The 22,583-nt window shown below is 48.0% G+C and overlaps 2 protein-coding genes and 1 pseudogene across 3 annotated transcripts; 1 reads left to right on the top strand and 2 right to left on the bottom strand.

The window, feature by feature from the left end:
• Window positions 1–429: 429 nt before the first annotated feature.
• On the bottom strand, window positions 430–12,881 carry LOC120697447 (anaphase-promoting complex subunit 7-like). The gene is made up of 18 exons (XM_039980694.1): window positions 12,742–12,881; window positions 12,410–12,478; window positions 12,107–12,157; window positions 11,865–12,002; window positions 11,677–11,745; window positions 11,459–11,574; window positions 11,205–11,289; window positions 10,679–10,738; window positions 9,737–9,782; window positions 4,068–4,141; window positions 3,787–3,837; window positions 3,482–3,682; window positions 3,359–3,403; window positions 2,996–3,089; window positions 2,778–2,923; window positions 1,856–2,085; window positions 1,167–1,227; window positions 430–1,040 (listed from the first exon to the last, which is right to left on the bottom strand). Exons 1-18 carry the CDS (start codon window positions 12,808–12,810, stop codon window positions 954–956), a joined length of 1,692 nt encoding a protein of 563 aa, XP_039836628.1. The 5' UTR covers window positions 12,811–12,881; the 3' UTR covers window positions 430–953.
• A 390-nt stretch (window positions 12,882–13,271) lies between these two features.
• On the bottom strand, window positions 13,272–18,562 carry LOC120697446 (annotated as a pseudogene). Its single transcript, XR_005684473.1, has 12 exons — window positions 18,293–18,562; window positions 17,527–17,618; window positions 17,036–17,098; window positions 16,807–16,905; window positions 16,447–16,605; window positions 16,096–16,167; window positions 15,847–15,980; window positions 15,689–15,753; window positions 15,464–15,540; window positions 15,220–15,321; window positions 14,892–15,084; window positions 13,272–13,840 (listed from the first exon to the last, which is right to left on the bottom strand). The product of XR_005684473.1 is annotated as a probable serine/threonine-protein phosphatase 2A regulatory subunit B'' subunit TON2 (transcript).
• A 3,472-nt stretch (window positions 18,563–22,034) lies between these two features.
• On the top strand, window positions 22,035–22,481 carry LOC120700579 (cullin-1-like). Its single transcript, XM_039984831.1, has 2 exons — window positions 22,035–22,203; window positions 22,343–22,481. The coding sequence occupies exons 1-2, from the start codon at window positions 22,064–22,066 to the stop codon at window positions 22,479–22,481; spliced, it is 279 nt and encodes a 92-aa protein (XP_039840765.1). The 5' UTR covers window positions 22,035–22,063.
• The last annotated feature ends 102 nt before the right edge of the window (window positions 22,482–22,583 follow it).

Raw genomic sequence — 22,583 nt, 5'->3', positions numbered from 1 at the left:
GCAGTATGTGCACTGCCTGGTTTCTAACTCCTGTACCTTTTACTAGCTATTTCATACTGTGATAGGTTCTTTGGGCGATACACCTGGACACATGTTTTTTTGTTGTTGTTGTGTGTGTGTGGGTGGGGGGGGGGGGGGGGGGGGGGGGGGGGGGGGGGGGGGGGGGGGGGGGGGACGGACGATGGTGTTAAAAAAAAGACCAGGTGGTCAGGTGCGATGATGCGGCAAAAGAAAACATCAAACTTAGGCCTATGCCACGGCCGAGAATGTGGTCAGGTGAAGACGGGAAAAGACCAGGGTGAGTGGAAAGGCATGTCAGAATGCTTTGTGATGAAATCGTGTTCTGGCTATGAGATGCTACTATTTGTTATCAGGAATTGGCTTAATGCCACCTTTTGATTGAATGTCTTAATTGATCATGCCTAGAAAAAATATAATATTGTGCGTGTTCATCAACAGAAAAACTTGTTCAACTGATATCATGCTAATATTGTTTCTATGCAGGCTGCAGAAGCTTATGTAACTGCAAGTACCTACAAGCAACAATTGATCGTAGCAGCAACTCTTCCTGCAGAGCAATCCACGAGACATTCAGAATGCACAACAATCTAAGGCCTTGTTTGGATACATATAAATCACCTCCAATCCATACGTAATGGGAGGGAATGTGTTTATCCAAACAAGACCTAAAGAGGACAACAATTTTGATGTGTACAGCCTGGACCCTAGTAGCTTACAGCCTTCATCGTGCAATCGCCGTGCATTTTTTTTCTTACCACGAAAGTTGGCTAAAACGGCAGAGCACAGCAAGTCTGGAGCTCCTCCTAATCTAACTTGCACAGCCGTGGGTCCGGTTGCCATGCCTGTTGACTGATGAGAGGATTGTGCAACCAGACGTTGCTCTTTGGAACCAAGAGTTGCCGTGGTGATCTTCTCGAGCTCACAATGTTTCTCTATAGCAGCTCAGCATCATCTTGGTCAGCGTCAATGTCATCGGCCTCGTTATCTTCATCCTCTTCAGGTGCATCTGGGTCTACTCCCTGCACATGAGAATTGAACACGCCCAAGTTATTATCTTGACCCAGTGGGATATTCAAAAGAACAGAACATTGGGATAGCTAGTCAGAGTGATATATGTCAATATATGGTTCTGAAACTGCACAGACCTTCATTTGTTTCTCCAAACGCTCCAATCCTTTCTTTGCAGCCTCATTTTGTGGGTTTATCCTGAAAAATGCCAAGTGATTTCCTTTTCTTCAACTAGAGCATTGATACCAAAGGAGAGAATAGTACGCACTTGGTGGAGTATAAAAAAGCACGGGCTAGAAACCAAAATCGAGTAGTTCCCTCTAGTCGGTCAATAACTGCAGCTGGAGCTCCCTGACAGCTACCAGAAGTGACCACCAAACTGTCGATTTTGTATCCCAACCGGATCAAGATACACTAGAAACTGAACCTATTCGAACACACACATGCTTCTTAGGTAGCTTTTCAGTTGCAGGCATGCAGTTTTGCCATTGCAGGTAATGATGAAAGTTAATTGTTTGTCTGTAAACTAGGCAAAACTTTCAGGTTGAACATTAAGAGTCAAGTTTCTATTAAAAAATGAAGGCAATGACTTAGCACGAAGCGTTTCCCACCATTTATTAAAATTCTGAAGATGACATACAAACCCAACCCTAGGACCTATCATCAAAACCTTACCTCTAGATTCATATTGCTCATATGTATTCACAAACAAAACATCGACTACTCATGTGGCCAGATCTTCAGGATTCAAATCAAGAGTGAAGATAGGGTTAATAGACAGGTGTATTGCTGAAATGCTATTTCAAATCTTCAAGAAAAAGCACACCTTAATGCACATTGATAATGGAAAAGTGCATCATTAAGCATGTTTGTTGCTGCATAAACTTGAGCCAGCTTGATGTTTACAGAATCATCAGCCCATTGTCGTACATATCTCTCGAGTAGAGTAACAGCCTCCCTGTTACGTCCTTCCGCAACATGCAGATCAGCCAGGGCCAGTGCAGCTCCTAGAAATCCAGGTTCAAGACGAATGGCAGATTCATAGAACTTTCTTGCCTGCAGGTGAAGCAATGATATATTGATATTTATAGCAGTACTATTTGCCAAAGGGTGCTATCATTGAGGTATAGAATACAAAGTTAAATCATAAGAGCTAAATGTCCATTTCAATAAAGTTGCAGTAACTTAGTTGATAAAGGAAAGCACAAGCAGATTAGCTACTTGACTAAAGTAAACATGGAAATATGTGCATGTGACTAATGGCCTAACAACTAACAGCAAGTCAGCAACCCTCCAAGATAGAATATGAAATTGAAAAACGATGGCCAAGTCAGAACATACTTAAGTCATATGAAGTACTGGTAAACATTATCATATTTTAAAATAAAAGGACTTGATATAGCTATGAACGCAATAAGAGAATATCCATCTGTTGGTACCTACCAAGGAATTACACGGTAAAATATTAAAAACATGGGGCAACATCTGAAAGCAGTCCTTGCGTAACACTTCACCAACATCTAAAACATCGATTGCAAAATATCAGTTTACATGTCACATGTTGTCTAATCAGCGGAGTGGCAATCAGTAAAAAAGTGCAGATTCTTTCCTAAAGCAAATAGAGGTGCATCATAAGTGGTATCATCATTCATCTAGTTAAACGCAGCGATCTAGCTGGGCACTGGTTTCTTCCAGAAACACAGAATAGATAGTTTGTGAATCAATGACCCATGGCAAAATAAGGTTACCTTCTCTCTCCCACTGGAACTGATTGCATGAACATCACCAACTAGCTTGAGAGCTTTTGCAGACTGATGCATAACCTTCATTGCCTCACGTGCAGTGAATAATGCATCTTTGCATTTAGCAAGTGCTAGATAAGCACGCACTAAACCTGGGAGAATATCTATATTTAGACAGACAATAGGACAATAGATTTGAATATCAGAGGTACCAGCCTACCAACCTTGATAAGAACGAAGATCAGCCCTCAATTCTTGAGCTCCTCTGAAGTCGGTCACTGCCATATCTGGCCGGTTCAATGAAAGATGCAGATTGCCCTTCAAAGATAGTAAACAAATAATGGCAAATCAATAAGGGAAATAATGATATGCCTAAAAATGGGAATGCGGCGATTCTGAAAAAACGAACATGGTAGCAGGGCACACAAATCTATACATGAACTTCACAGACCAAAACCAGAAATCACAGAGGGGTTTTGCAATTCCACCCAACCATGATTCTGCAGTTATGCTTCCAAATTGCAATGCAAGAGAAATTACCATAATAATATCAATCCATTTGCATAGACAAGGTTTTGTAGTATTACCTTCATAATATAACCAGTTATATGCCTATCATCAACTCGAAGGCTCTGATGAAAACGAAAACGTTGTAAGAAAATTAGATGGAAGATGAGCTTCCATAAAACACAAAGGTAAAAGGTATGGACCTTTTCTGCATATGTCAAAGCTTTTCTTTCATCTTTTCTTTCCCACATTGCTGCAAGAGCAACACATGTCTCTGGTCTTGCGGGGTCAATATGCAGCATATCATGTACCAGCTTGTTCAGTTTGATATAGTCAAATTTTGTTTTTAGGAGAATTGCATACTCATCCATATATGTCATAATGTTTGGGTCAATCAACCGAGCCTGCCAAAAAAAACAGCCAATAGAAGAAATGGTCTGAGAACCTATTATTTGTTCACATGATTTACAAAAGCAGGTGCCTGTAAGTCTGTACTTATTCAATTTACCTTCTCAAAGTTCATTATTGCTTCATCATTCCTGCCTATGATCGCTTCAACCTTCAAATAAGAAGATCAGATATGAACACAATGAAGAGATGTCATTAAAACCACCTTAAAACCACCAAACCAAATTGAAAAGAACAATGTCCTTCGTTCTCTAGACACTAACAAGCACAACAGCATCAAACTAAGGAATATATGAACTAAGAGAACTTGATGGTTGATGCCTATCTGTTTGTACATTAAGGAGTATGTGGAAAAAATATGCAAGTTGAAGAAAGACAAACCTTTGCAATTTCCAGCAGGATATGCACATTATTGGGGAATCGTTGCATTAGTTCTAGATATATGTCAAGGCCACCTATAAAAGCAAAAGGACCACTATAAATGAATACATATGGTTGCTACCATGTTAAAATCTACAATTATATGTACAACATGTAAAGGTAAAAAATGTAATATTTGCTAGAGGAAATGACTCAATCTATTCCTCCAAACCCTAGAAGGGTGGGATATAAAGATCCTATGCATGGGCCTCTAGATGGGCCTCTATACATGGGCTCACATATACACCAACACCCCCCCCGGCAGTCTGAACTACCGGCGCAGCGGTGTTCAAGACTGGACAAGAAGAGAGTACAAAGGGCAAATACCCCCCCGCAGCCACAACTAGCCACCGGCTACGTTGAGGCTGGAGCGAAACTCCGAGAAGGTCGAGGAGGGCAGCCCCTTGGTGATGATGTCAGCAAACTGGGAGGTAGTCGGGACATGAAGTACCCTAACATCGTCGATGGCAACTCTGTCGCGCACGAAGTGTAGGTCGATCTCCACATGCTTCATCCGCTGATGTTGGACGTGGTTGGTGGAGAGGTACACGGCGCTGACGTTGTTGCAGTAGACGAGCGTGCTCTTGGCGAGCGGGTTGTGGAGCTCCGCCAAGAGCTGTCGGAGCCAAGACGCTCCGCCACGCCGTTAGCGACAGCCCGGTACTCCGCCTCAGCACTAGAGCGGGAGACAACCGGCTGCCGCTTGGACGACCAGGAGACAAGGTTGCCGCCCAGGAAGACGGCGTAGCAGGAAGTGGAGCGACGAGTGGCCGGGCAGCCAGCCCAGTCAGCGTCGGTGTAGACCACCAACTCAGAGGTGGGAGAGCGGTGAAGAACCAAGCCGAAGCCAACAGTGCCACGGACGTAGCGGAGGAGACGCTTCAGTGCAGCTAGGTGAGACTCCCGGGGATCATGCATGTGAAGACAGACCTGCTGAACGGCATAGGTGAGATCTCCCGGGGATCATGCATGTGAAGACAGACCTGCTGAACGGCATAGGTGAGATCCGGCCGGGTGAAGGTCAGATACTGCAAGGGCACCGGCAAGGCTCCGGTAGGCAGTAGGATCAGCCACGAGATCACTCAGATAGGCAGACAGCTTCGCCTGAGTATCGACAGGAGTGGAGCATGGCTTGCAATCAGTCATCCCAGCCTGCTCCAGAATGTCAAGTGCATACTGCCGCTGGTGAAGGAACAGGCCAGACGGGCGAGTCTCAACAGTAACGCCCAAGAAGTGGTGGAGCTGACCAAGATCCTTCATAGCAAACTCCTGCTGCAGATAGGAGATGACGCGCTCAAGCAACTGCTGACTGGAGGTTGTGAGCACAATATCATCAACATAGAGCAGCAGGTAGGCAGTCTCATCTCCACGGCGATAGATGAACAGAGAAGTGTCAGCCTTGGCCTCGGTGAATCCCAAAGTCAGCAAGAACGTGGCGAACCGAGAGTACCAAGCCCGAGGAGCCTGCTTCAGACCATAGAGGGACTTGTTGAGCCGGCAGACCATATCCGGACGAATCGAGTCCACAAATCCCGCTGGCTGAGAGCAGTACACTGTCTCTGACAGAGTGCCGTGAAGAAAGACATTCTTCACATCCAGCTGGTGCACAGGCCAGGAGCGAGAGAGCGCAAGCGAGAGGACCGTGCGCACCGTAGCGGGCTTCACCACTGGACTGAAGGTCTCATCATAGTCCACACCAGGCCGCTGAGTGAAACCCCGGAGAACCCAGCGAGCCTTGTAGCGCTCCAGTGTGCCGTCAGCCCGACGCTTATGCGTCCAGATCCACTTGCCGGTGACCATATTACAACCAGACGGACGCGGTACGAGGTCCCACGTCTGGTTGGCAAGGAGAGCCGCGTACTCCTCTTCCATCGCGCGACGCCAGTGAGGATCCGCCAGGGCGTCGCGGACAGAGAAGGGTACCGGAGAAACCCGCGGCTCGCCCTCGGTGGCGGAGAGGGTCGCGGCCTGAGACGCCATCCGCCGAGTCACCATGGGATGGATATGCCGAGGATCCCGATGTATGACTGGCGGGTGGTAATACCTCCCGGCTCAACTCGAGAGCGAGTCGGCGGAGGCGGCGGCGGCGGCGACTCCTCCGGTGTAGACGTTGGAGGAGCCCTCCAGAGCCAAAGTCGGCGCCGGTACCCGGCGCCGAAACGACGCCGTACACCTGCACCGCTGAGCGTACCGCGGCAGGTGCAGGGGAAGGCACCATGGGCCGCGCGTGCGCGACTGCGGGCACCGGGGCCGCGCTCGGCGCAGCAGAGATCACCGGAAAACGGTGACGGTGTAACCGGGAAAACCTGTAGGGAAAGGACAGACAGAAAATGTTGCTGAACCACCGGGTCAATCGGAACAGAGACTCCCAGCTCGGGGTCAGGAGAAGGTGTGGAGGAGGTAGAGTAGGGGAAATCCGACTCATCAAAGGTGACGTGTCGGGAGATCAGGACGCGGCGAGAGGTGAGGTCAAGCATCGTACCCCTTGTGGTCAGGGGAGTAACCAAGGAACACACAACGAGTCGAGCGGGGCGCCATCTTGTGAGGAGCAGTGGCGGATGTGTTAGGGTAACACGCACACCCAAAGACCCGAAGGTGGTCGTAGCGAGGAGGAGTACCGAAAAGAGCGTGGTGTGGAGTGGGAGCAGGAGAAGTAGTGGACGGAAGACGGTTGAGCAAGTAGGTGGCGGTGTAGAGGCTCTCGGCACAGAAGCGCGGGGGCAGAGATGCCTGGATCAGAAGGGTGCGCACGACGTCGTTCGTCGTGCGAATCATCCGCTCAGCCTTGCCGTTCTGAGGAGAGGTATACGGACAAGACATACGCAGCTGAATACCCCGAGAGAGGAAGAAAGAACGGGAGGTGGAGTTGTCGAACTCCCGCCCGTTGTCACACTGGACGGCCTTAACGGTGAGGCCGAACTGAGTGGACACCCAGGCAAAGAAGTGGAGGAGGGTGGAGAAGGTCTCAGACTTGGCGCACAAAGGAAACGTCCAAGGGTAGTGCGAGAAATCATCGACCACCACCAGATAGTACTCATAGCCAGAAAGGCAAGGAACAGGAGAGGTCCACAGGTCACAGTGAACAAGATCAAATGCATGCGTCGCATGCGAAGAAGAAAAAAAAGAGAACCGAACATGACGACCGAGCTGGCACGCATGGCAGAGGGGCTCAGCAGGAGCCCTAGTACTAGGAACATCGATACTACGACTGAGCTGAGCCAGAACATCGCGGCCAGGGTGACCAAGACGGCGGTGCCAGGTGGTGGAAGACGGCGTTGCGGCAAAAGCAGCAGACCAAGACGGCCAGGGCGAAGAAGAAGACGAGAGTGGTGCAGCGGAAGAAGGAAGACGAAGGGTGTAAAGGGGCCCGTGCTGTCACACCGGAGTAGCGGACGCCGGGAGGCCAAATCCTTTACAGTGAGGCCAGAAGAATCAAACTCGATGGAACAAGAATTATCAGCTGTAAACTGACGAATGGAAAGAAGGTTTATGAACCATCTGAGGAGCAATAAGGGCATTGGGGAAGACAAAAAGAGCCAGGAGCAGAACCCACGGCGGTGACAGGAAGGCAAGACCATCACCAACCATGATGGAAGAAGGACCAGAGGAGTGTGGGGGTCGGACAGAAGAGAGGATACCGGCATCTGGGGTGGTGTGTAAGGAGCACCCGAGTCGGCGATCCACTCGGTGCTGACCGGCGGCGTCCGCCCCATGGCGCTGAGGACTGCGCCAATGCGGCCTGGTCCCACCCCCCAGGCCAGGTCTGGCTGGGTGGAGTGGGGTGGGGTCCAGAACGGCACGAACAGGGGAGCAGCAGCGGCGAGCATGGCCGCCGGCTCCCTCTGACCCGGAACCGGCCACATCGGGAGGCACCCTGGCCACGAGTGCTGAAGGATGCCAGGGCGTACCTCCAGGATCAGGAGCAGGAGTCGGAGCCGTAGCCGGCGGGCCCTGACGACCCCCACCATCATCACCAAGAGCAGCACCGTCAGCACCACCACGGTCCCGCGCCGGACGATGCCCACGGCCTCCCCCCCCCCCCCCCGCCATGCTGGCCAAGGAGGGAGGTGGCAGGTGAGGCGGAGGGAGCCGGTGGAGCAGCCACAAGCACGGTGGAGGTGGGCGAGGACGTAGTGCTGTGCTCGGGGAAGGGGACGACGACGGGCTGCTTGCCAGAGGAGACAAGGAAGGAGTGCTCCGCCTCGGCAGCCGCGCGAAGCCGCTCCTGGGACGTCGCAGCCTCGGATTTGGCGGCGAGTGCAGCTTCGGCCAGAGCAGCTCGGGCGACGTTCGCGGCCCGCGAAAGGCAGCGGCGGCGAACGGCGCGTCCGCGGGGGGCATGCCGAGCGCTGGCCATGGAGCATCGGTGACTGCTGCGCGTGCTCCCCACATCGCGCGCGGCGTCTCGGCGCCCTCGCAGCACGTGCATCAGCCAAGGGCGAGCAGGGGCCGCGTCCACGGAGAGAGGAGGGGGCACCAGCGGCGGCGGCAGTGGCCGCCGCGCCAGCCGTGCCATCGCCGGCCGGCCGTGTCCGCGGCGCGGCAGGCGCCCGCGGCGACTTCCACGGCCGCGAGGCTTGCCGCGGCGTCCGCAGCGCCAATGCCTAGGCGGCGTCCGCAGCGCGGGCCACAGGCGGCGGTATGAAGGGCGGCCGCGGGCACAGGCGGCCCGGGCGCTGCGGCTGCAGCGTGGCGGGCGGTTGCGGGCCCGTGGGCTCCGCAGCGCCAGAAGTCGTCGCGCCCGCAGATCCGAGCCAGGAGGCGGCGCCTCCCGCGCCTGCAGACGGCTCCATGCGGCGGGGGCAGGGTAGGCGGCGGCGGCCCAAGCGCCAGCAGAGCAGCTCCATGCGGCGGCGACAGGGTAGGCGGCGCGTCCGCTTGGAGAAGAGGCAGAGGTGCCGACGGCCGGCCTGACCGGCAGAGCAGGGGCCTGGCGCCCGGCGCAGGAGCAGCGGCCGGAGCAAAGCCCCAGGGGCCCGCGCCTGCAGTGCCGCGGCCAGGGGAGGAATGGGCTTGGAAGGGCCTCGGCGGCCAGGGACGCGAGGCCTGCGCGGCGTCCGCGGCTGGCAGGGACGGGCGCTGGCAGCGCCCAGATCCAGCGCAGAGGAGGCGGGCGGCGCCGGATCCAGAGCAGAGGAGGGGAGGGAAGAGAGGGGAGGGAAGGCGGAGGGGTGGGGCGGCTGCTAGAGGGAGGGAGGGAGAGGAAGAAGAAGGCTCGATACCATGTTAGAGGAAATGACTCAATCTATTCCTCCAAACCCTAGAAGGGTGGGATATAAAGATCCTATACATGGGCCTCTAGATGGGCCTCTATACATGGGCTCACATATACACCAACAATATTCATTATTGATATCTAAAAAATGGCATCTTAGGAAAACAACATGCAAAGCTATAACTTTATGCTCAGCAGATTACAAGTAAACTAAAAGTTCAGGAAAGGTTTACTATAAAGTTACATTCAGTGGCACAAGAGTCCGCATTACAGGTTTCTGCATCATTCATATTAACCAACAAGGGAAATCCTTAGTAACAATGTGAAATATTTCTTGACCAGAACCACAAATTCAACCATGCAATTATATCTTGAAATCCTCAGACAAAATGTCGCACAAGAACAGTCATATTACCTTTATAATCATGTGAAGCAATGCAACACTGCGCCTCAACATACCACTGTTAAGAAAATAATGATTTAAGTGAATTATCATCTGAACCAATATATAGAAAGAATAAAGAAGTATGACGATATGTTTGGATGAGTTGACATTCTGGAAAATCATAATAAATTATTGAAGTCAAAATTGCAATAACAAGTACTGTTCTAAAGAAATACTCCCTCCGTTCCGGGCTTTTTGAGATTTATAGTATTTGCTATGTACCTGGATATAATCTATGTCTTGGTGCATAGCAAAAATCTACCAACCTAGAAAAGTCAAAACAATCTGCATTTTGGAACGGAGGGAGTATAATTTATTAATTGATAATTCTCAATATAGATAAACATGATCTCTAGGTTTAACTATAAGAATGGTGTGTTCCTATTGTTATGTTATCACACTTGGTCAATCGCAGTACGACAAAACAGACATACACAACTGCAATCTACATTTTGAGAAAAGGGACGGAAGTATAGCAACGAACATGAAGCCAAAAAGGACAAGGAATTCATCAGCACACTGTTTCGGTTTAGCAGAATTTGGCATTTACATGTGCAAAGTGCTGTTTTTAACCCAATAGTTAATGTGATGACTGATAATCAAATCAAACTCAAGAGGACGAACGCAAGTCTAGTTACTTGATAGAATATCATGTAAAGGTTTAAACACTAAGCGCTACTAATACTTATGCCCTGATGCTTTAAACTGTGAAACTTTGCCTGTTTTCAATGCGATCAAGACTGGGGGATAATCCGCAAAACTCTAAAAAAATGAATACTTATGCTTCAAGGTACTGTTTCAGAATGTTAATACTATCCTAGAGCCTAGAAACACTAGCACTCTAGCAGTCCACCAAAATGTAAACTCGGTGCATGCCATATATACAATAGGGATGCAGCAATGTTCACTTACATTCCACCATCGTTGTGCATCTAAAGAGTCACTTGGAAGCTTGCCTCCTCTATTTGGTGCCTACAAGGAAAATAAAGTCATTTCAACTTTCAGTTAAAACAAGTTCAAAAGACTAATTTCTGAAATTTATTGAGCACAAGTTTAAGTTGTTAAATATTCTATGGAGGTTTATTATTTCTATAAAGCCTGCATATGTGGTGTCCAAACAAAAATTGAAACCATTAGGCCATATCAACTATGTGTACAGAACAACTGCAAAAAATAAAAAGTTGGTGGATGATGGCTTTGTGATTATGTTGAATATTGTGAAGGTAAATCTTGTCTACAAAATGAGAAGAAAACTTCAGCATTCAGCATTTGTAATAACAGGAAGTTGCTCATAAAATTCACAGGATCAACATCTTTCGGTAACCAGGAAATCTGGCAATAAAGCACTCAGAAGTTCTGAATTTTAACATGCAAAATTTAAACTAATCTTCCCTCAAAGTTTCCTTTTCACAGCTTAAACGAAGAAATGTACACTTACTTGTGAAAATAATAAAGAAAATTCCTTTGCAGAAAGCCCCATTTCCGCCAAAGCTGTAATAGCTTCAAAAACATAAGGGCAGTGCCTGACAGAGAAGTATGAAGATGTAGACAACCTTGTGAGCGCAGATAAGTTGAGAGATTTCTGTAACCAAGTTTAGAAAGAACTTTCTCTAAAAGAACAAAGTGGCACTTTATGTTGATGTGGTTGGAGAACTCAATCTCCCAGAAAGGAAATTATTTGATATGCTATACCTCAAGCACTCTTTATAACAGACAACAGCTGAACGGCTATTTCTTGATATTCGATAAAGCTTCCCTAACATCAGATTCATTTTCAGCGTTCTCACTTTAGAAGGAATACCCTCCATCTGCAGAGAGCATACAATGTCAACATGCCATATGCCACATCATCTGTATTCGTGAAATAGGATTCAAGGTTCAAAAAGAACAAATAAAAGTAAATGAAAAACAAGGAACCTCTTGAAGGCTTCACGGTGCTCACATAGAGCAGAATGGCAAAGTGCAATCTTGAACTTCACCTGCAACAGCATAACAAAACTGAATGAGATACCTGCTACATGTGACCAAAAAAATATTAACATGAGGTTATTGAATATTAACATGAGGTCGTTGAAATGTCATGTTCGGCCATTCACACCTCGTTTTCGTTGAATGGTAAGAGATTCGAAGAATTTGGAGAAGGCGACCGGCCTGTGGCAGACACTGAGCTTCTGATGTTACTTGTTGCTTGCCTAGGGATACTTCTGCTACATTGCATAGCTTGCTTGTATGCATTCTACCATGGAGGAAAGGGAAATTAGAAACTAAGATTTCACAGCGATTCATATGTTTAATACAGCAAACGTTGCAAGTCAACTGGAAGCTTTTTGCAAACATTACCAGTGCCCTACGGAACTCTTTCTCTCCATACAAAGCATCACCATGCAGGACCTGCGATACACCAACACGACAGCCTTAAAAAACAACTTGGTCCATGTAGGCAACAGAAATTGGCATTGCAAAATGCAAGATATGCAGGACAATCCATGCATGTCCTTGCGCATTAACTGTCCAGAAACTAACTGATGCATTATGTTTTGGCCTCGGTAGTCAGAGCACACGAAGCAGAGTTGACAGCAGCACAGCATAGAAGTAAGACAAAACTAGGAAGCCCTTGCCGAGCTGCTGCTCAAGGAAGCTTACCAGGCTTTCCGCCTTCATGGACATGCCAGCATCGTTGCTCGCACCAGATGACGACACAAGGAAACTACCCTGCGAGCGAAGGAGACGAGTAATCAGTTAGCACTGCAAACCTCGCTCCATTACCCGACGCAGCGACCCAGCCTTGCTCGTAGCGCAAAGGCAACGCGGTCCGAACCGCGCGAGCACCAGGCGGGGTGAACACTTTGACCCCGAACCCCCGGCGCGCGCGCGAACCACGTCTGATTCGAGGCAAAACCCTAGAGATTCGAGCGCGGGGTGCACAGAAGGCTGTGAGGAGGGAGGGGAGGGGAGACAGGGATCGCGGCACGGACCAGGGTTTGGGCGGAGGCGAAAAGGCCGGCGTCGAGGAGGGCCGCCATGGACTCCCGCGCCGCCTCCATCTCCGGCGGCGAGCTCTGCCGGGGGAATTTGAAATCGGAGCTCGTGCGGGGATTTTTTGGTGTTTGTGTGGGTTGGTTTGATTTGCTGAGAGCCGTCGCCGTCTGTGTCGTCTTGCTCGCACTCTTCTAGAATGGAGAGCAGAGGAGGATTTGAAACCAAAGCTATGAAACACTATTTGGGCCGTGCTACTTCTGGCCCATTCAGGCCCAACAGGTTCCTTTTTGCTCTGTCGTCTAATCTAAAGAAAAAGGATGCGATCTCTAAAAGAAGAAAAAAAAATACTGTACTACTACTACTAGCAATGCATCCTGGCAAGCATAATTTCACTGGGACGGAAGTTGAGCTTCCATGATAACAAAACAGAAAAACAGGGGTAGGGTTTGAGCATTCGTCAACCAGAGTTTCCGAGACGTCACCAAAATTGGCGTCAACCAGGCAAGCTGGTAAGAAACCCAGAGGCTTGTACGAACAGAACACGTCGTATTACTTATAGGCATACATGCGCAAAGCGAATTAAGAATATCGCGATTGGTGTAATTCAGATGTACATACAATCAGGCCCTCTAGGCATAGTGTCCAGACGTCAGTATGGCCAAATGAGACTAGCCTCAACATATTCCAAAGATCGCTACAGCACACTTACAACAAGTTACGGGAACTGGTAGGAAATGGTCCAGTACACTAAGTTACAGTAACAGATACAGCGGTGGAGGCAGTTGTGACTTGCGAGAACGTTGGGACTGCGAGGCACGGGATAGGATTACTTGGCAATTGGCTTCTGGAGAAACTCATGCCTCTTCCACTTGCTCTTCCTCTTCCTGGAGAAGGTTCTCCCTGTTGTCATGGGCCCAGAAGCCACGCACATCTATAAGCATGCTGGCGATAGTCCCGCCTTGCTTGCATGAAAGAAGATCTTGTAGCGAGATCCTGAGAGGATCTGCTGGCTTCACCATGTCCCAGATTTCGTCCCTCACATCTTCAATGCAAAGCTCATAGTTCCCACCCTCAATCCATTTCTGGTGTACATCTCTGGAAACATGAATGAGGTTACATGAGAAAAATGAACGATCAAACTACACAGAACACGGCCCACTGATCTCAATGGGGAACAAGACCATAGAATAGGTTCGATTGAAAAGACTCAACTAGCATGGTGTTGATTAGAATTTAGAGCACTACGTGCAAGCCTGTATTTTAAAGACTAGCGAGAAGTATTAAGATATGAGATCAAATTTATTAGTTGGTTAACCTGTTTATTGCGTATCTTATAGTCTCAGCTATAACAGTCGGAACCATTTTAATGAAAAATATCAAAATAAAATATTACTGAATTTAATAAAATTCGTGTAGTGTAACTAATTATATTGCAGAAAGCAACCATACAGCCCCTGTACCGGGATAATATTTGTCACATTTCTTGCCTAACAGGTAACGGCAGTGCAAGTGTGCAACTGGTGAGTACAACATACTAGAGAATGCCTTGTGGATGCAAAGGGGGGGAAAGGTACATAACAGCATCTGGTGGTTGAGAAATTAAGCATTGAAGTAAACTAATATCCTGCCTGTTAAGGCTAGCAGAACAGTCTAAGGCGGCGGCCGTCGGGTGCGCGGGCGAACGGCGGCGTCGGGGTGGGAGGAGACGAGGGATAAGGTGGATAAGGTGGGGCTGGGCCAACTTTAAGGTGGATAAGGTGGGCTGGGCTGTTTTTATGGGCCTTTCTATGCATCCTCTATAGCTGTAGTCTTCTATTTGTTTTCTTTTTTTGTGAGGTAATACGTGTATATACGTGTATTTGTGAAACGCCTAGGAAAACACCTAGGAGCGCCTAGGAACGAGTACTCCCGACTAGGCGCTAGGCAATGGGTCAGCGCCTAGATTCCGCCTAGCGCCTAGCTGAACTTTGACTATTGACACGAAATTCTTTTTTTATTACTATACATGCAGCCACATAATGATCAGAGGATTACTTCATGTAGTTTAAATGTTTAATGTGTCCTTTTCTCCTATTTGAGGCTCCGCAAAAATACAAATGACAAAGCAGAGTATAGCATGGGAGCAAGTTTCGCCTTGCATACATACCTAAACAGAGTATGGATATCTGCAGTCGTGAGGAACCCCCTTCCATTCAGATCAAGGCATCTAAATAAATATGTCAAGCCTTCAGGGGTATCTTTGTTTTCTAGAGCCAAAACAAAATCAAGGAAGCTTTCGAAATCCATCTCACGACTGTTTCCACCTCCAACTTTGCTCCGGCGGACATGCTCATCAAAAACTGAAATACACAGCCACATCGTTGTTATGCATTCATGAATAAATTCTTAAAGGGGATCATGATCAATGGCTAAATATATACAAGTTTTGAGACAGCAATAACAAAAGATACATTAGAACAGTGGCAGATTTTAACCTCTTTCAATGAAAATCTCAGTCAACGTGCCATCTGCATATTCTTTGAGCTCTTGTTTGCTCAGGGTACCATTTTGGTCCTTATCCAGTGCAAGAAACATATCTGCACAAACATAAGGAAAAATCAAACACGGACGTCCATTGTTCCATTGTATCTAGGTAAAAATATTTTTTCTATTGCAATGCTCTCTGTGTGTTTGGGAGTGGTGGGGGATAAGTATATATGAGAATTCCAGCTGACATACCACATATGCGCTGAGCTGAAGTTAAGGAAAACCAATTTTCTGCCTGCTCGGTGTCAGTTACCCTCTTCCTCGCTTTCCTAAAAATATCAGTGATGAGAATCAGCCATCGGAGTATGCAAATCACGAAAATCATGAGATTACTGATTAAGCAACAGAATTACACTTAACAGTACAGATACTCAAGTCAAGTTCCCACATTGAACAGTGCCAGTATTAAAAATTTACCTGATGTAGTTCCATTAGCTCCTGGAGACAATTGCTCAGCAAGACTTTCTTTATGCATGCTTTCCCTGCAAGAATAAATGGTACATTATGATATAGGAAGTTAATCTCATAATGCTGTTTTGGATGTAAATCCACTATAAGTCTAGTTTTTTTTATACCTCGTCTGTGTGGATCACAGAAGAAAAAGAACTTGCGTGCAGCTATGCGGCAGTACATTTGAACAAATTGGGGTGGGCATGTCACGCAATTGTGCCAAATTGGGGATGAGTCCTCTTATATATGCCTCCATTTCCTACGAAAATAATAAGTCCTCATAAGCATGTCTCCTCTTCCTATGAAAATAATTAAGGGTGTGAAGAACACTTCTAGGTGTAAACTCTCATCAACATGTGCTGGAGTGTCCATACATGAGGCTGAAGGAAACCATCAGAATCTTCATCGAGTTCACTCATGTCAATTCTTGCTTGAGTAAGAGAGACCTGCAGAAGCACCAAAAAAGATGATAAATAGAGGAGTATAGGACCATAATAATTTGCAAATAAGATTGACAATTTATTTAAACAAGCTGGTCAAATAATGAAGTGGACCAGCTGTTTGACCAAAAAACTTCAGATCAGGATATAGAACAGCAATGCTAACAATGTGGGTTTACAATACTCACAATCTATTAGATATTTAAGAACAAAATGAAGCGCATGGGAGTATGGGACAAAATTTGCTGGCAATTTTAATTGCTTTTTCTTGTGGAAATAAATTACCGTCCGCATAACGTAGAGATAAAATGGTAGGATGGCAATCCTCCCAGAATCATCCTTCTCAAACTTCATAAAGTTTGAAGGGCTGAAGAAACGTTTGCATTTCTGACCAATCTGCTCCGTGCAGACTGTGGCTATATGGCAGAAGTCTTCATAATTCATCTGTAGTATTCCAGGAATAATAAGTAAAGAAGATAATAACAAAAGGCAGTGCCACATAAACAGCTAAAGAAACATAAATGGAGATCATTCATGTAACAAATGCAACAAGAACCAGTATGCCTATATTAGACAATTCAACAGGAACTAGCATTGTGGAAGTGGATATGGTGTAAGAATTCATGTATGAGCAAAGAGTATTACCTTTTCAGCACCAGTAGCATCATCAATAACACAATTTTCTCTTAGACAAACCCACATGGCATCAAGATCGTCAGCATTCAACAGAAGTTCTGATTGTTTCTGTAATTGGTTTTGAATGACCCCCATAAGGCATAAGTCATGAGAAGGAAAATGCCAACAAAAAGAAAGCTTCCAAAGTCCAAACAAAGACATGGCATGTCTCCAAATCAAAAGAATGGTCGAACATTACCTTCAGAAACCTGTACTTGGCCAACCTCTGAACTCTAGAGCTAATGGATCCTTCTTCAGGTTTCTGGATAAAAACAGGGTATCAGTTTAGAATCTACAGCTACTGTGCTAGATTACAGAATCAAACTGAGCTCAGGGAACCCAAAAAATAATTGCCATCCTCTATGTATGCAGATAGAGCTGCTAATGCTGTTTTTAAGTTGCACTCCAAATCCTATCTTAAGAGCACAACAAGAAAAAAAAACTAGAATGATCTCTGTCCATTTCCTATGCAGCTAGAGCTGCTAATGCTGTATTTTAAGTTACACCGCAAATTTTATCCTGAGAGTACACTGTACAACAAGGAAAAAAAAACTATAATGACCTCTGTCTATTGACATGCAACTAGGGCTGTTAATGCCGTATTTTTAAGTTAGTGCATATTTTATCTTCAGAGTACAGCAAGAAAAAAACGAAAATGATCTTTGTCCATTGAAGAAACTGAATTGTCACCTTCTTGTAAAAACTTGGGATGGAACCAGCTTCAGCACTCTTTCGCTGCCGCTCCTTGAAGATCTCCAACAATATCCTCTTTGTTTCCAGTTCTGTATATGTTTAAAACAAATCATGAGCTTAGTGTTGCCACAATGAGAAATGCATAGGTTGATTAACAAGCAACTACTGTAGTCTAGCATTCTATTTCGAGCTTGTTTCCACTAGCTAGTTTTTCACTCTTTTTGTATCACTTTCCCATGCCCACGAGTAAGGAGCTACCGATACTGCAGAAAATGTGTTATATTACAAAGAAGCGTGTTCTAGACTTCTAGTTCTGGGTCCATGCACATGGACAGAGAAGTACTGGCACTAACCACTATCCTGAGGCCTTGTAATCAGTCCAATTATCAAACTACGAGTATAGGCGCAAGCTCAAAAGGTACAGGTTCAAAATCCATTGCCCTCGCCAAACCATCATTACCTCTTGATAAAGCACCATTTCCTTTGCAAATAAATCTCCACCAGAATCCACAACTGCAAATCAATACCCAACTTTTTTTTCTAGAACACACTGCATTACATCGCCATACAACCTATGGCACATAGATCTCATCCTCGTCGCAGAACTGACACCCAGTAACTCCCTTCATACCGTACACATTTTAATTAGGAAGCATGTAAACCCTAGTCCCATCACCAGTTCACCACACCGAACCCTAAGCGCACAGCTCCGACCAAGCCTAGCGCAGCGACAAAGGGAGTAGCATAAGCGAGAGGCACTAACCCATGAGGGCCTCGGATCCGAGGCCGGCGCCCGTGCCAACGAAGCGGCGGAGATTGCGGACCCACGGCATCGACGAGGCCGGCGGGATCCGCCTCCCGGCGGGCGCCGTCACCGCTGAGGAGGCCCCGTCGCCGCCGGCGTCCGCGCCGTCGCCGGAGGCGGTGCTCATCGCGGCCGCGCCGGTGGATCGGGGAGCGCGCGCGGGGAGTGACCGCGTCCGGCCGGTGGCAAACGCGGCTTGGGTTGGGGTTGGTGGGTGGGCTCCGTCACAGTTACCGTCACTCCGGTTGTGAGTGGAACACAGGAAGTGTCGAACAGATCAACAGAACATTATTCGAATTTTATTTGGGTTTTAAAATTTCAAATTTGTCCATTTTGCGTAACATTGGTTATTTAATCAAGCTGTACAAAAAAAAAATCTGACTCTCCCAGCGTATGTTGAAAATTATTTTGATGAGGACCCTCATCCTTCGGTGACGCTAACTTTGAATCAGCGTGATAAGCTATACACACATATAAGATAAACAATAACTAAAACATTTTCATTCCTGTCAATTTTTACACAACTCCAAATACAAATTACGCGGGTTTGAGTATATCAATATTAAGTGACTTGGCTTCGTATTTGCTTAAAACATGTAGCTTCATAATACATTTTAAGTTCAACCTAGATACTCTCTTTACTCCGTTCTGGCGGACATTGATGGGGTTCGACTTTGGCATCCCACAATTACCTTGGAGTCCTTTTTTTTTGAGTAAATGTCACTGGCGGTCCCCAAACTTGTGCCGAGATTTCAAGTAGGTCCCGGTACTCTCAAAATGCACATCTAGGTCCCTGAACTTGTCCCGACTTCTCATCCCGGTCCCGGTACTCTCAAATGCACGTCTAGGTCCCTGAACTTGCTAATCCATTTCATATAGGTCCAAATTTCCATAACATGCTCTCCAAACAGTACGATTAAGTGAACTAACAGGTGGGCAGGTGGGGCCCATATGGCAGTCACAGCGTCATCGATCAGAGCGTGTACAGCCCCTGACTAAAAGAACTGAAGAGAGAATGAGTAGTGTTAGCTTAGCTCTACTCAATGTTCAATAGCTGACAACATTCAGCAACGTCCTATTGGCTATTGCTGAATGTTGCTGAATGGTGTCAGCTATTGAAACATTGAGTAGAGCTAAGCTAACACTACTCATTCTCTCTTCAGTTCTTTTAGTCAGGGGCTGTACACGCTCTGATCGATGACGCTGTGACTGCCATATGGGCCCCACCTGTTAGTTCACTTAATCGTACTGTTTGGGGAGCATGTTATGGAGATTTGGACCTATATGAATGGATTAGCAAGTTCAGGGACCTAGATGTGTATTTTGAGAGTACCGGGACCGGGATGAGAACTCGGGACAAGTTCAGGGACCTAGATGTGCATTTTGAGAGTACCGGGACCTACTTGAAATCTCGGGACAAATTTGGGGGACCGCCAGTGAAATTTACTCTTTTTTTTCTAATGTTCGAATTCCACTTGAAGCTAACTATCCTTACTTGTATATTAGTCTTTTTTTTTCTAATGTTTCGAATTCCACTTGAAGCTAACTATCCTTACTTGTATATTAGTCTTAACCATTTTTGTAGTTGTTTTATTATTTGTATACTACTTGATATCAAGCACTCCACTCGTACCGTGTGTTTGGTTGGGAGAAGGAGTCCAACCCGGATGGGTCCGAACCTCTTTTGGAGTGTTTGGATGGAGGCAGCAGGGGACGGAGTGGACCTAGAGAGGTATATTCGGTGGAGATGCGGGTTGGCTCTGCCCCACGAAATTTGACGGACGAGTTGGCTCCGCTCCGCTCTGACGCGGCGTCTCTCTCCCGTCACTGCCCCATCTCTCTCCCGTCTCTCCTCTCTGCTGCCCCATGCCCCCATCTCTCCAGCCCATCGCGCGCTCCCGCCGCGGCCCCGCTCGCCCAGCGCTGCCCCCAGCCCGCCGCGGCACGCGCGACCCGCCGTGGCCGCCGTGCACGGACCCCGCCACGCCGTGCTCGCGCCTGCGCCGGTTGGGGAGAAGGGCGAGGCTGAGCCTCTGCGCGCCCGGGGGAGGAGGGCGATGTCCGCCGCCGCACGGCGCCGCCGGGGGAGAAGGGCACCGCTGCCGGGGAGGGCCGAGGGCCGCTCCCCCTCCACGACGAGGGCCAAGGCCGGCAGCGGCGATCCGGCCCCACCCCGCCGTGCTCCCTCCACGCCAAGGCTTCGGGGCAACGCCGAGAAGGCCGCCATCGGCGGATCCGGCTCCGCCCCGGCGCCCCTCCTCCACGCTCCAGGCCATGCCGCGGATGGGGCCGGCGGGCCCGAGCTCGCGGCGGCCGGCGGCAGCTCGGCCCCATGGCGGCGAGCTTCGCGGAGGGGCCTGCACAGCAAGGGGGGAGGCCGGATGAGCACCGGAACGGGTCCAGGAAGGCGAGGGCAGGCAGTGGCTGCGAGGAATCGAAGGAAAACTCACCGGAGGAGGGGGATTTTGCGGCGGCCGGAGTTGGGGAAGAACACGCTGTGGCTCGCGCCTTCCTGGAGGAAGAAGAAAGGAGGAAACGGAGAGAGGAGAATGACACGTGGGACTCACTAACGAGTGAATCTCACATCCATTTCATATCCCAATTCCTCCAACCAACAAAAATTAAGGGTTGGAGCCAATCCATTCCAACAAAGCCAACCAAACATGAGGAGGGTTAAAGTCATCCCTAAAAATCTGGGTTGGAGTGGCTCCCAACCCGCAACCAAACACACGGGTAGGTAATTGTAGAAGAGAGTTCCGTTCTTGTATTTATGACCATATTATCCTATTCAAATTTCGATGCACTCACTGTGATAAATATACTTAATAAAAGAGGTACAAGTAGATATCTAATGAGTAATGATAGTTCATCTCAATATTAGTTCATCTGTATAGATTTCTTTTCTTTTAAAATAATAAATAAGTTATGAGCAACGTAATAAACCTTCGACCACATATAATTTTTTTTCAAAAATATCTCTCTTTTCTTTTCCTAATGTTTAAAAACTAACTATAAACAGAAAATAAAGTTTTTTTCTGAAAGAGATAAAAATAAAATAAAATGAAAAATATGGTACTATTAGTATGGGTGTAGAAACTTATTGATCTGGTTTTCGCGATATGGATGGGCACATATAATTTCTTAGGAAAAATGTTCATTGCCAAGACGACGCACGTGAAACTTTTTAAGAAAATGCTCGTGATGAATACTTGTCCATTTAATCATTAAAGTTCAATGGTTCAAAATAGAATTTTTAGAAAAATTGAAAGGCTACATTCCGGAACACGAGTTCATGTTCACGGAGATTTTCGCTTTCTCACGGTCCACTTCAATTTCTTCGTCGATTTATTATCCTCGAATCTGAGTCGTGATTGGAAATAATTATACAGTACTGCTACGCGACAAATTAAAATCGTCCGCCCTCGTCATCCGGACCGTCCACGCCGCGATCGTACGGCGGCCACGAACCACGCGGCGAGACGGCTATCCCCACGATGCCAGCCAAGCCAAGCCAAGGCCAAAGAACCGAGCGCGCGGAGGCGGGCACCTGCGACCCGAACGGGCGGAGCCCCCCCTCCTCAAAGGCAGCTCGTCTCTCTCTCTCTCGCCTCGCGCAGACCAAGCCCCCCCCCACAAAGCGAACCAGCAAACCCCCCGCGGCGGCGCTAGGTTTTGCGGCTCCCCGCGGCAGCAGCGGCACCCGCCACGGCAGCGGCAGCGGCAGCGGCGATGGCGGGCAGGAGCGGAGGACGATCGATCTGGAGGAGGGATGGGGCCTTCATGCAGAAGGGCATCACCAAGCTGAAGAACATCCTCGAGGGCAAGCCCGAGCCGCAGTTCAGCTCCGAGGACTACATGATGCTCTACACGTACGTCTCTCTCCCCCCATGCCCCCCTCCTCCTCGGCGCCGCCGCGGCCGCTGTCTCCGCCGCGGCGGCCTCTAGGGTTTCCCCGCTCGATCCGCTTCGATCCGGCCCTGATCTAGGGTTTTGCTCCCCTTCTCGCAGGACGATATACAACATGTGCACGCAGAAGCCGCCGCACGACTATTCGCAGCAGCTCTACTACGACAAGTACCGCGAGTCCTTCGAGGAGTACATCACCTCCATGGTGAGCCGCCTGTTGATTTCCCCCTTGCTCTTGTGAATGCCCGTGTGTGACCTAGATGATCTAGCATGTGCAGTTCGGTATTAGGGTCAGATTCCCAAGTCTCAGGTGAATAAGGCAGCTCGGATGGGTTTTCTTAGC

Source organism: Panicum virgatum, chromosome 3K (genome assembly GCF_016808335.1).
Source record: "Panicum virgatum strain AP13 chromosome 3K, P.virgatum_v5, whole genome shotgun sequence".
Lineage (NCBI taxonomy): Eukaryota > Viridiplantae > Streptophyta > Magnoliopsida > Poales > Poaceae > Panicum > Panicum virgatum.
This window is presented reverse-complemented; position numbering and strand designations above follow the sequence as displayed.

Coding starts and splice junctions, on each gene's coding strand:
- LOC120697447 (XM_039980694.1), bottom strand. CDS start 12,810: ATGGAGGCGGCGCGGGAGTCCATGGCGGCCCTCCTCGACGCCGGCCTT. Junction 12,158..12,409: donor CCATGAAGGCGGAAAGCCTG/GTAAGCTTCCTT, acceptor GGTGTATCGCAG/GTCCTGCATGGTGATGCTTT. Junction 3,404..3,481: donor CTTTGACATATGCAGAAAAG/GTCCATACCTTT, acceptor CGTTTTCATCAG/AGCCTTCGAGTTGATGATAG.
- LOC120700579 (XM_039984831.1), top strand. CDS start 22,064: ATGGCGGGCAGGAGCGGAGGACGATCGATCTGGAGGAGGGATGGGGCC. Junction 22,204..22,342: donor GACTACATGATGCTCTACAC/GTACGTCTCTCT, acceptor CCCTTCTCGCAG/GACGATATACAACATGTGCA.